The sequence below is a fragment of the Heliangelus exortis genome, chromosome Z, assembly GCF_036169615.1.
Source record: "Heliangelus exortis chromosome Z, bHelExo1.hap1, whole genome shotgun sequence".
NCBI classification, from domain to species: Eukaryota; Metazoa; Chordata; class Aves; order Apodiformes; family Trochilidae; genus Heliangelus; species Heliangelus exortis.
In genome coordinates, this window is record NC_092454.1 from 8,427,490 (window position 1) to 8,439,823 (window position 12,334).

The 12,334-nt window shown below is 43.2% G+C and overlaps 1 protein-coding gene across 11 annotated transcripts in view; it reads left to right on the top strand.

The window, feature by feature from the left end:
* CELF4 (CUGBP Elav-like family member 4) overlaps nucleotides 1–12,334 on the top strand; it is a 706,664-nt gene that overhangs the window by 611,881 nt on the left and 82,449 nt on the right. For all 11 annotated transcript variants that reach the window (XR_011723157.1, XM_071730001.1, XM_071729998.1 and 8 more), the window contains exon 6: nucleotides 10,872–11,015. Coding sequence is in view for 10 of the 11 variants with exons in the window: in XM_071730001.1 (XP_071586102.1) it covers nucleotides 10,872–11,015 (144 nt within the window). In the remaining variant the exon portion in view is untranslated. The remainder of the gene's footprint in view (nucleotides 1–10,871; nucleotides 11,016–12,334) is intronic.

Below are 12,334 nucleotides of genomic sequence, written 5' to 3' on the forward strand. Positions count from 1 at the left end.
CTGCTTTCAGCTGCCTGTAGAAGGCCTCATCAACCTCCTCACCTTGATCAGGAGGTCTGTAGTAGACCCCCACAACTGTATCACCCACACCAGCCTGCCCCTTAATTCTTACCCACAAACTTTCAACTTGCCCCTCATCAGCCCCTGCACAAAACTCAACACATTCTAGTTGCTCTCTCACATAAAGAGCAACTCCACCACCTCTCTTCCCCGCCCTATCTTTCCGAAAAAGCACATAACCATCCATGGCCACATTCCAGTCATGTGACCTATCCCACCATGTCTCTGTTATCACTACCAGATCATAACCCTTAGCCCGTACACTGACCTCTAACTCTTCTTGCTTATTCCCCATGCTGCGTGCATTAGCATACAGACATTTCAGGAAACAAACAGAGCACACTGGTGGGACTAAATCCTCCCTAGACCACCTGCCTTCGGGCCCCAGTTCATTCTTCTTGTGTTTGTCCCTAACAGACCCAGTTTTCTCCCTTTCCCCCTTCACATCTAGTTTAAAGCTCTCTCAATGAGCCCTGCTAAGTCCTGCCCCAAAAGCCTCTTCCCCCTCTGGGACAGGTGCATCTCATCTGCCACCACCAGGCCAGGTGTCTCATATAGCATCCCATGATCAAAAAAACCAAAACCCTGTCTTTGGCACCAGTCCCTTAGCCACTCGTTGACCTGTAAACTCTTCCTATATACCTCCCCACCCATTCTTACAGGAGGGATGGAGGCAAACACTACTTGCGCTCCAGACCCCCTAACTAGCCGTCCCAGGGCCCTGAAGTCACTCTTCATTGCCCTTACATTTCTTGTGATAATTTCATCACTGCCAACCTGAAAAATCAGCAGTGGATAGTAATTAGAGGAACCCACAAGATTAGGGAGTTTCCTTTTAACATCTCTAATCCAAGCCCCAGGGACTCAACAGACCTCCCTGTGGGATTTAAAGCCATTAAGACTTCCAAATCCCTGTTAGGTGGCTTCCTCCACCATGCAGGCAAAGTCCTCTTCAGTTTTAATATAGAAGTCTGCAGCAACTTGGTCAAACCACATCATTTCTTCTGCAACTAGGCAGTAGCATCCCAAGCTTATCCACGCCTGGCTGAACATCTTCCATGAAAATTACTTTTTTGGATGGAATCCTTGGTCTTGTGAAAAGAAAAGAAAATGTGAGACTTGGATACAAGCACTCAACAGATGTCTGCCTTTCAGAGAAAGATTCAACTTAGTTGAACTTAAAAAAAAAAAGCTCATAAGTACTGCAATCAAAAACTTTGTTAACACAGGAACTTTCATTTAAGTATTTTTTTGTGCAGCTCTTACCAACACAAATTACAAAAACAACTTCAAAAGTCTGTTTATATCAAATTATGCAATTGTTGCAGTGTTGTTAGGTGATAAACCAATGAGATCTCTAATTGTTGTGTGTAATTTTTATTTACTAATCAACAATATATGAATGACACAACACCTTGAACAAGGCTGACTTTCAGTCACTGTCCACCACGTTCTTTGGAAGATCACCCACAGCACAGAAATTCTCAGCCAAATACCATTAACAGTCAGGTGATTCTCTTCTTACCTTATACAATGTACTCCCTAGCCTACCCTAGTGTAAGAGATTTTTGCTGTTGTTTAAGCTGGAGGAATCTTTCACCTGTATTTTACCAAGTGAGAGTGACCTAAATATAAAATCATCAAAAATTGCTGCAACAAAACATGAGTCATTGTCAGCACATCACGTGCAGTGACTCTCTCTCAAGCTAATGGCAAAGGGGGCACTGGTTCTCATCTTCCTGGTGTCAGATGCTCAGCCACCCCATCAAAAAAACCCAGCCCTGGACTGCATTTATGACTGCTATTATTATTCCTGTGCATTCCTGTGGTGCAGTTACCACTTCACAAAGCACTGTGAAGTTGCTTTCAGACACAGTCCCATTACAGAAAGTGGCCAAGCAGCTGTTCTCACCCCCTGTCAACACAGCAGAGGAACATTTAGGTGAATTAAGGGTGGAAGGGAAAGCAGCAAAAGCCTGCAGAAGGAGCTCTGAGCAGGTGGAGGGAAGAAGTAAAATGGGCCTTTGTGGGCATGATGAAGCTGTAGCCTGGGCACCTCTCTCGCAGAGCAGTAGGAAAGAGGCTGTTATTATGCTTACACACTGGCACCAAAGTGCTGATTCTGCAGAAACACCCTGGGAGGAGCAGCACGGCGGCTCCGGTGAGTGGGGGGCCACAATGCCGTAGATCAGCTGAGGTATTTTTAACAATTATTTTGATATAAACAGCTCTGAACTTGAGGAGCTCCATGTAAATGGGAAGCAGTGGGGCTTGTAATTAGATTTGTGTACACTTTCATAAATTGCTGGGAAACATCAAAGCCGTGATAGAAGGCTGTGGTGCACTTTATTTCCTTCTTCTGTTCTTCTGTTAATTGAATGGTTGATGTGTGGATAGGAAGTGTTGGCTTCGCGGAGTACTATTTACAGACCCGCTGACAGCTGCACTGTGAAAATTAACAGGAACAGAGCAGCCTCTGTCACAGAGCTTCCCATGAGGGACTTGCTTCAAATTGGATCATTTCTTTCATAGGAGAAACTTTCCTCATCTCCCCCCCCCCTTCTTCACAAATACGCACACACATCCAGCTGCATGCTCCCCTTTCTCCTTCAGGCTTGTGGCAGCTTTTAGCAGTCAGAAAGGGGAGTTTGTCATTTCCACAAAGTTGGGAGAGTTTGACTGCAGTTCAAAACTTGTTGCATATTCCAGTTCCAGAAAGACACATCTTCAGGAAGCCAACCAAATCTGTGAGCTGAGTACATGGAGCCACAGCTTCATGTTTCCAGGTGTTACCTCCACAAGAACATGCTCTTCTCCCTCTTAGAAAAGCTAGGAGGTTTCCTCTCAGACTACAGCTGAAATGTGGTCATTCTTGATCTTACATGGCAGTGGTGTGTGCTAAGTGCTATTCAGTCCTCTTTCAGGGAAGTTCCCATACGCAGCAGTTTACCCACTAAAGGCCAGGTCTGACCCAGCTGAATTGCATAAAAGTGATGGTCAAAGTATAAAACTTCTGGATGATCTGTAATCTTATCACCTGTACTTCTGTTACTGATGGAGAGAGATGAGGCCCTCAGAGAGAAATCTCTCTGCCCTTGGTAATTGATATTTCATAATAGACACCCAAAATGGATGCAATTAGGTCATTCCAATGCCTTGCGGATGAATTTGTCCTAAAGTTACTTGCCCAAAATCACAATGTCTAGGGGAGAGTGGGGTATGAACACAAGTCTATCTGCCAAAATAAATACAGAAGTCTGAGGCATCATTTTATGCAGTTGATGCTGGAGAAGATGATAGAAGAGATGTGAGATGCCAAATCAGACCTTTTTCCTTTTTGCTTCATTGTTGATCCGCCCTCTAAATACCATGCAACATCTTTGTGCAGCCCACAGACTAGATTGTTTAACTAGGGTAACTAGAATGTTTAACTAGATTGTCTACTAGGGTAAGACACAGATCACTCTTTTTTTCCATTAAAAAATAATATATCAGGAACCCATTCATAACTCAGCAGCAGGCTGGCTCTCCTTATGGTAATGAATTATTTTTCTGAATATGCTACACCATTTATAAAGTCACGTGTTGTCCTTTGGGATGAAAGAAGTAATGGAAGTGTAATCCCTAGGTGTTAATTTGCAGCAGTATCTTCCATCAAAATCCAGTGGCTTTTGACAGTTAAGCTTCACTTTCATTTGGGTAGGGTATTCTGGCTCAAAGGGGACCAAGGTCCATGGACTATGCCACCCCACTACTTCCATCAAGACAGCTGATTCTACAGCTTTGAGGCTACCCGTTTCCCAGTGTTACAATGATTCCCCTTAATTCTTTTCATTAAAAAATAAAATAAAATAACATAAAATAAAAATTAGGACCATGTTCCCTGCCTCCCACTTGTTCCATAAATGAACTAATAAATCACATGCTTCTGGGTCTCTGACTAGAAATTCAAGCAGCCCGCATGCCTGACAGGAGGAATGAATCATACTGGTGCCAAAGATGGCCTTTACTTCTCTAGTCACATCTCCATAGCCACCCAGACATCTGGCAGGATGATGAAGAGACCCATGGGACATGATAGGCTTCACTCTCTGTCTTCCCTGGGCTTCCTCTCTCTCTCCAAACCACAGCACTCATTGTGTCCAAATGGGATGAGAGGGATAACAGCTCATGAGCAGCACAGCCTCACTTTACACAAAAGCATTTTATTTATAGGCCTCTTTAGCATTCGAATGGGAGCTGGGAATTAAATCAACAGCCATGAAGGTGACCAAGGGAAAGCTGGAGTGGGATCATGCATCTACCAAGAATTGCCCAAATCCGGGTTCCAGCAGTAGCATTTCAAGGTTTGCTGCCCACAACTTTTGTCTCATCTGCATAAGATTAGGACTTGTGGGGAGTGAGCGGAAGCTTCATTTAAACATAAGAAAAAAACTTCTTCATTGTGAGATTGCCAAGGCACTGTCACAGGCTGCCCAGGGAGGTTGTAGAGTCCCCTGCTTTGAAGGTACTCAAAACCCACCTGGATGCAGCCCTGTGTAATGTGTTCCAGGTGATCCTGCTTTAGTGGGAGACTTGGACTAGGATATCTCTAGAGGTCCCTTCCAATTCTGACAATTGTGTGATTCTGTGACAGTGATCTGGGATGCCCAGTCATGTGCAGAGTGTTTGCAACTCAGTGCCACTGAAATGCTCTCTTATGTCACATGCACAGCTGAAATGTATCTCCCCAGTCTGCGAATCCTTCCTCAACATCTGTTTCTCTCCAAGTCATCGTAGGCTGCTCATGTCTTCATCCTGAACTGCCAAGGAAGAGTGAAGCTCATGTGAGCAGAGTGCTGAAGCATAAGGGGCTCCATACCTGGTTGTGATGCCTTGCTGTGAGAGTCGACAATTCCCTTTATGGCCCTGGAACTATTCCACTTCTCTTATTTTCCACATTTCCTATTTAGCTAGTAGGAGAGAGAATTTCAGATACTGGCTTTTATGGGACTCTATGCTGCAGCTAACAAATATGCTCATAATAGAAATAACAAGTTATAAAAAAAAAAATAAATACAGCAAGTCATCATTTGTTGCTGTAAGAATATTTCCAGGGAAAGTATATTTTTAGTAAATTCAGAACTAAACACTTCTTCTTTTAAACCACATTCCTCACACTGGGAAAAGGAAATCCCTAACACTTTCTTTTCAATTTTGGATTTTAAGTTTCTCTTCAAATATACAAAAAGAATTATTTAGTGCTTTCATATCCCTAAATAGCAGATAAGAATTTCCAGTCTACTGGTATAACAAAACTTTCCACTTGATAAGGCATTAAGGAAGACGAATGATTTTGTGAGGACTTTTATCATCCATAGAATGAGCTAAAAACTGCAGAGCTGCTTTAAGAACCTGCTTTGAAGTTCAGGTTGTTTGGATATCTGGCTTTGATTTGAAGGGCATACTAATACTTGGCTTATTATGTATTGAGTTCTTTTTAATTAGAATTGGGTACAGTGCCACCAGGAGTCAATGATTCTGTTGCCCTGTGGAAAGCAATAACTTTAGCTCAGAGAGACACCTGCTAAGTGTTGTACTGGCAAGCAAAACCTAAATCAAGCTTCCACTCTAAATAAATTACAGCTCCGGAGACCTGTGAAAGGAAGTACCTGCAGCAACTCTCTCTGCTTAGACATTGCATGAAGAATCCCTTCTACCGAGGGAGCAGCATTATCAAAGGGTCTGTCACTCCAGCCCTGGATGAATGTCTCCTTTCCCTACTCCCTCTCTGTCACTCTCATCTCAAGTGTGTCTGAACCAGCTCTGAAGACTTTACAGTGCAAATTGCTCCTAGTGACTGCTACCCTGCTCATCTTTCAGATGAGATATGAAATTGAAGCCCTGAGTAAAGAAAAACATTACATATTTCACAAGAGGGGAGGGATGTTAGTCCTGGTCTTCTGGCCATCTTCCAACATGGGTAATTACATTTCCACATAGCTAAAAGTCCCTCTGCTCTACAGCTTTAATTGGACAGTAGTTTCTTTCTTGCTTGTCTAAAATCCCAGGTTAGGGTCAAACTCCCACTGACGAATTCAGCAGTCCTATTTTCAGCAGAACTACCAAAGCATTAAAAAAAAATAATCAGGTTTTGTTTTCAGACTTAGGAGACATCATAACAATTGGCCTGAAATCTCCTTAGGCTTTCAGGACTTCAAGTCAAGGATCCTCACATGGAAATACTATCCTGAATAGTTTGTTGCAGATCAGCATCCTCCTAGCTCCATTTTACAAGTTGCAAAGGGAGTTCTAAAGCTAAATTTTCAACACAAGCAACCCCATTCACACAGTGACACTTAGGAAGGTATTCTGATTTCCCCAATGAGAAGTCTTCAACAGCACCTATTCATTTAAGCATCTCCACTGGTGTGCACAGCTAACATTTTGGAAGGTACTTAGTAGGATCTACACATTCTGATCCCTTATACTCAAGGGCACTTGTCACTGGAACTTTAGCAGAACAAGCCTTTTTTTAAAAAAATACACTTAGCTCAAAACTTCTAACCAGCTCCATTTGAATTAACCAAGATGTAAAAGTCCACATGCATGACACAGACACCCTTGCAGAAAAGTACTTAAGTGTACGCTCACCTCCTGTGGTACATACATTAGACTTCAAGTGAAATTTAATTTAATGTCTTTGGTAAATTAGGTTCAAGCTCATCAGTTTTTGAAGAAAAAGACGTACAACAATCTGTAGAGATTGGTAACCTGCTGGGTCAGAGGGCACTTATGGGGATGACTGAAGAAGAAAATTCAAGCATATATTCTGCAAGGAAAAGTCTTCACAAAACTTTTCCTATAAATGTTGGTTTAGGAAGAAGCAGCTTTTTTTGATGCTTTGGAGTATTATTAGGTCTCTTGAAAAGTTTTTTATTAATTTGTGTATACACTCTATTTGTATAACCATAACTAATGGGAAACACTCCTGGAGACCAGCAAAAGATTTGTTTTTCTTTGCCACGAAATGAAATATCAATGGATGGCTATTTTATTTTTAGTTGAGTATGAAATTTCACAAGCGACCTGTCAAGCTGCCGTTTTCAAGAATGACTTTATTTCACACGTCAAGACAGGCTGGGAAATTAGTTTTTCCCACAGAGGACTCTGGTTAGGGATTACAAAGTGAGTGTGGCCCAGGGTGATTTTTCCTCCATCTTTTCCCTTGCCTCACCAGCCTAGAGAGAGTCTGACTCTGCTGACTAAGGGGAGCAATTCATTATTATGCATGGGAGGGGGACAGGAAGCAAGATAGTCATATTAAGTAGACTTGCTGGGCCAGGAGAGAATAGGGAAGGCATAGTAGTATTTAACCCTTATATTATTCTTTTCATCAATGGATACCAAAGCACTTGAAAATGGAGGTTGATTTGATGGAAAAGGAGAGAAATAGCAGTTCCGAGTAGCCTATTGCAGGAATGCTCAGTTTCATGATAGTGGATCTGTAAATTAAAGAAATAAATAAGTCCTTGCCTCAGTAAAATGCAGAATTAACACACAGATCTCAAAGTACATTTCAAATGTTATTGACTTACCCACTGTAACTCTTCTGGGGATTGGAGAAATACAAGGTCCAGTCCAACAGCTGAAGAGAGCAAGAGGGAGATTATGTATTACTAATAAATGACTGAGCAGACAGGACCTATTGCCTTTGTCAGCAGACAAGGGCTGATTTACACCACAGTTTAAAGGCTTGCGGAAGCAATAAATAGTCCAGGCTCTGCAGTTTTTACCCCAATGGAAAAACTGGCCCATTCAGGGGCATTTCTAATGTTATCCCCTGGATTTTTAGGAGTTTCCGGAGTAGAAAGTAGTCTTGTTCTGCTGCAGATGAACAGCATTGTTCAGCTCTACTACTAAAAATCCTTCAGTGGGTGGTCTGATAGAGTTTACTGACTGATTTCCTCTGGGCCACGTGGAAGGGCTGCACATGAGGAACTACACACAGAAAGCATCAATCCCAAGGTCAGTCTTCATGTTCAAGAGCAATGCAGTATCTCTACCAGCTACATCTCCCTAACTGCTTACGGGCGCATCTCACTGCAGAGCACTCTCAAAAAATCCTCCTTTCTCTCCTCTTTCTTTGTAGTTTGTGTGTGCTCTAACTTGCTTTTTATTTGCCAGTGGCCTTTCTGCCCTGTGTCTATGATAGTGTTGTTCAGAGACCCAAAGTCCTGCTGTGACAGGCAACCCAGAAAAAATATCTCATAAGAGGCAGTCTTAGATTCCATTGGGTCAAATGGCTGCTGTGCAGTCACTGTGACTCACATCAGGAGGGAACAACACTCCAGGGACAAGAACTTCATGTGGAGGTTACCCATGTTTTGATTATGCCAGCTGCAATAATAGCTTGGTTTTCAACAGTGTGAGGCATCAGTAATTTCCTGAGGCAGTTCTCTGGCCCTAAGACTCGCAGGGCTAAAAGAAATAGAGGGGAAGGAAGAAGACACCAACTTATTTACACTTCTGTGTGCTGCTAACTAAAGTATGTCACATCTTCAAATCCTATTTGCAGAGATGAATACTCATTCACCTTATTCAGTTGAAATATCTTCTGTGCTGCATTGTACCCATCATGCTGCAGCCTCTGTTCTGCAAGTCACAACAGCACTGAGCAGCCCAGTCTGCTGTGGACCAGTGCCTCCCTCCAACACAGCTGCAAATAGGCTTAAATCATTAGATTCAGGTTACTAAACAGTTTCTTGGATCAGGGTTAATTAAATGAGTGTTGAAATCTAATTAAGGACTGGTCCAGGTGATAATTAGCAGGAAATGTATGCATTAAAATATTCATTTGTTGATGAGCTGCAATTAAGAGTGTGATCTGGGGAAGGATCAATAACTACATCATGTGATTTTAAAAAATGAAGAGTCACCCAACCTTGAGCAGAAATGCAGGGGAAATTTGGCTAGATTTTTTTTCTCCCCCCTGCTCTTCTATTTCAGTTTTGCTCTTACAATAACTTCTGAAGACTGCTCTCCATCCTTGAATAGAGCATTCATCTCTCCATCCCTTTGTTTTTCTGAAGCACTGCTTTCAACCCCTTGTCTTCACCATGTTTTTTGAGTGGGTTATAGATTTATTAGAGAAAGACTAACATGTCAAAAAAGATGCTTTGCCAATGAAAATCACTTCCTCCTAGAACAGGCTGCTAATCCAGGGGAACATTGCTCATTGTGTGGCCTTAGATTGTTTTTGTGTTTTGTTTGTTTGCTTTGTTTTGTTTTTTAATCAAGTTAATTCCTTAAGTCTTTATTCATGGCTGAGGATCAGGAGAGGCTATTGAGCATGCAAAGCTTAGACTTATATATATGTACACCCATAGATGTGGTTTACTGTGCTATTCCCAGTTTGTAGCAGAGCAGCCCTGCTTTTACCACGGCTATTTTTGTCTTATTACAGGTACATAGGGCTGTGTGTAAACCAGTTAATAACACCCCTTCTGTGTAATCTCAGGCATTCCTACCTCTGCTAGGAAAACAAGAGCCCAGTGGCAACCAAGCTTCTCTGTCTTTGGGCAGGTTTTTCCCCACTGCCGTGGCCAGAGCCTCAGCTGGCAGTTGCCCCACTGACTATATTTCCATTGCTGAACACCAGCATGTCAAAAGGGAAACATAGCATGGGAGGGTGATGATTTCAGCTGCTCTTTGTCTGTCTCCTGACAGCTCACTTGCCCATCTCCCCAGACTCAGGGGCAGCCCAGCTCCCAAAACCATCTGCCTCCAGTTAGGGCTGCTGCCAGAGACCCCTGTCCCTGTACTGCTCTTACCCCAGGGAGACTGTGCCATGTGGAATCATCCCACCCATGAAGTTAGGACGTCCTTGAAGCCAACAAAAAATTATCAGTGCCTTCCTTCCTAAGCAGACCTATTTCTTCCCATCTCTGGCTCCAATCAGGAATTTAAGAATTGCATTTACTGACCTTTCATCTCATTTTGGGGAGGAGAGGTATGTCTTTCATTCCCAGAAGCTCTGCATTTTTCACAGGCTTCAGCAGCCAGCTCTCATGATCATCTGTACTTCTGCACCAGTGCTGATTGCAGTCATAACCCAAACATTGTAGAGCATTCCTGGAAAAGTGTTCTATTAATTGTGGGCTCTTTTGTGGTAGTCTCTATTTCCTACTGTTCATTGAGAGGAAATTCAGGTGCATCAGGTAATATTTCCCCCCCCCCCCCCAAGAAGAGAGGCTGCTTCATGATGAAATACACCCCTTGCTCAGCATGCTCAATCCTGTCTCCAAGGCTGGCAGGGATTTCTCACTGGGTCTGGGGATTAAAAAGCATAGCAGTATGAAAGGGCAATCCAGTGCAGGGGGTCTGGCATGCACAGAGCTAACACAGTCCATTAAAATAAATCAGTTCACAAATCCTACCACATTCAACCAACAAAAGCTTGTGTGTTTTGTTGCACGAAGTCCAGGTCATGTCCTCTGATGAGGACACCCTGCTGGGCCAAAAAGTATTCTATATGTTGAAAGAAGAAGGCAACAACTTTTACAGAGAGAACATTAATAGCAACCTGGAGGTTTGAATATAGGAGGAAAATAGTAATTGATGTCAGTCATTCACCCTCCAGGACCTTTTCCTTCCTTTCTGATGCTCTCAGACTCTTTGAAAAGTCCAGGTCAAAAGACCTAAAAAGTTGTGTGGAAATCATCACCAGCTGGATCCCATGCTACCAAATCTGTATTAGATACGTGGATTGCATGAGTCAGTGTGTACCAGCTAATTCCCTTGTGTGTCACCTTTTGTTTCCTGACCTGCAGGGGGCCTCTTCAAGCCTGGTGGTGAAGTTTGCAGATACGGACAAAGAACGTACAATGAGACGCATGCAGCAGATGGCAGGACAAATGGGAATGTTCAACCCCATGGCCATCCAGTTCGGAGCTTATGGCGCCTATGCACAGGCAGTAAGTATAGACACTGGCTGTATGCATGACCACTAGAACAGGGATGGCACCTGGAGGGACACAAAAGTACAGAGTGGCAAGGGTAGGGGATGAACCTGTGATTTCTCCATCAGATCAGGTACACAGTGGGAGCAAACTGAGCTGCACTGTGCAGGGTAGGGTGACGGTAACTCCCAGGCAGGCCTCAGAGGTATGATACCTGCTTCTAGCAGTAGACAAACAATGACCATGTGTGCACTCATGCAAGACACTTCCCATGGGGTCTAAGCCACTGCTGTCAATTTCAAAAACAACCAGCCTTTGAGGTTTCGGATGGAATAGACCTGAATTCAGCTTATTTTAATTCTTTGCCCTGTATCGGCACCATCTGGTGCCAGAGAGGACATAAATACCTTTCTGGCTCTTCTTTGCTAGCAGGCCACGCAGAATAAGTTGGATGGAGGACATAGCTCCTATTTGGCCAGGCCCCTGCTGCACCATGCACCATTGTCAGTTCCTTTGGAGTACCTTTATCAACAGGAAAAAAAGACAGTTGTTGACAGAAGTGCTTTTCAATTTGTGAAATCATGCTAGGTAATACTAAAGTGGACAAGCAGATACATGCACACATACAGTCTGTGCTCTCCTAAACAGTATGGTTTAAGCACACTGGGAAAATCCATCAGCTATTTAAAATAGTATTGCACTGGATAACTTCAAGTACCCTACTTACATATCAAACCTGGGTCCTGGGAGCCTGAGAAAATGTGACTGCACAGGGAGCTGGGCTCTTGGCAAAGCCCCCCAACAGATGCATAGACTGCAATTAACAAGTGCCTGCAAGACAAAGTGAGGTTCAGGTAACTGTGTCTCTGCCATATATTTCTGAGGAAGGTAGAGCTGATCCTTGCAGCAAGCAGATTCAGTACTGTCAGGTAACTTTGGATGCTTTCTCTGGAGCAGACTTATAGGAAGTGACAGAGCACCTAAGCACTTCATATGTTTGGTGGAAGTATGTGGCTCTTGTGTACTCTGGGCTGGATTTTTATAGAGGGCAGAAGAACAGTTAATCCCATTTTCCAGAGTACTGTATTTCTGATTGAGACCACATTCTGTGCCTCAGGTAATACAAAGCAAACTCAGAAATCACACTCCAGTGCACCCAAACTCCCTCCAGCACACTGACCACAAGGCTCTGCTTTGTTCCCAGCCCACATTCTTCTCATGAATTGGCACCATGGATTTCCCATTACACCCACATGTTCTTTTATTTATTTGACACCCCTGAAATTTCTGCCCTCCATGGAGTATCTTATGCCTCACTGAACAGTTGGTACATC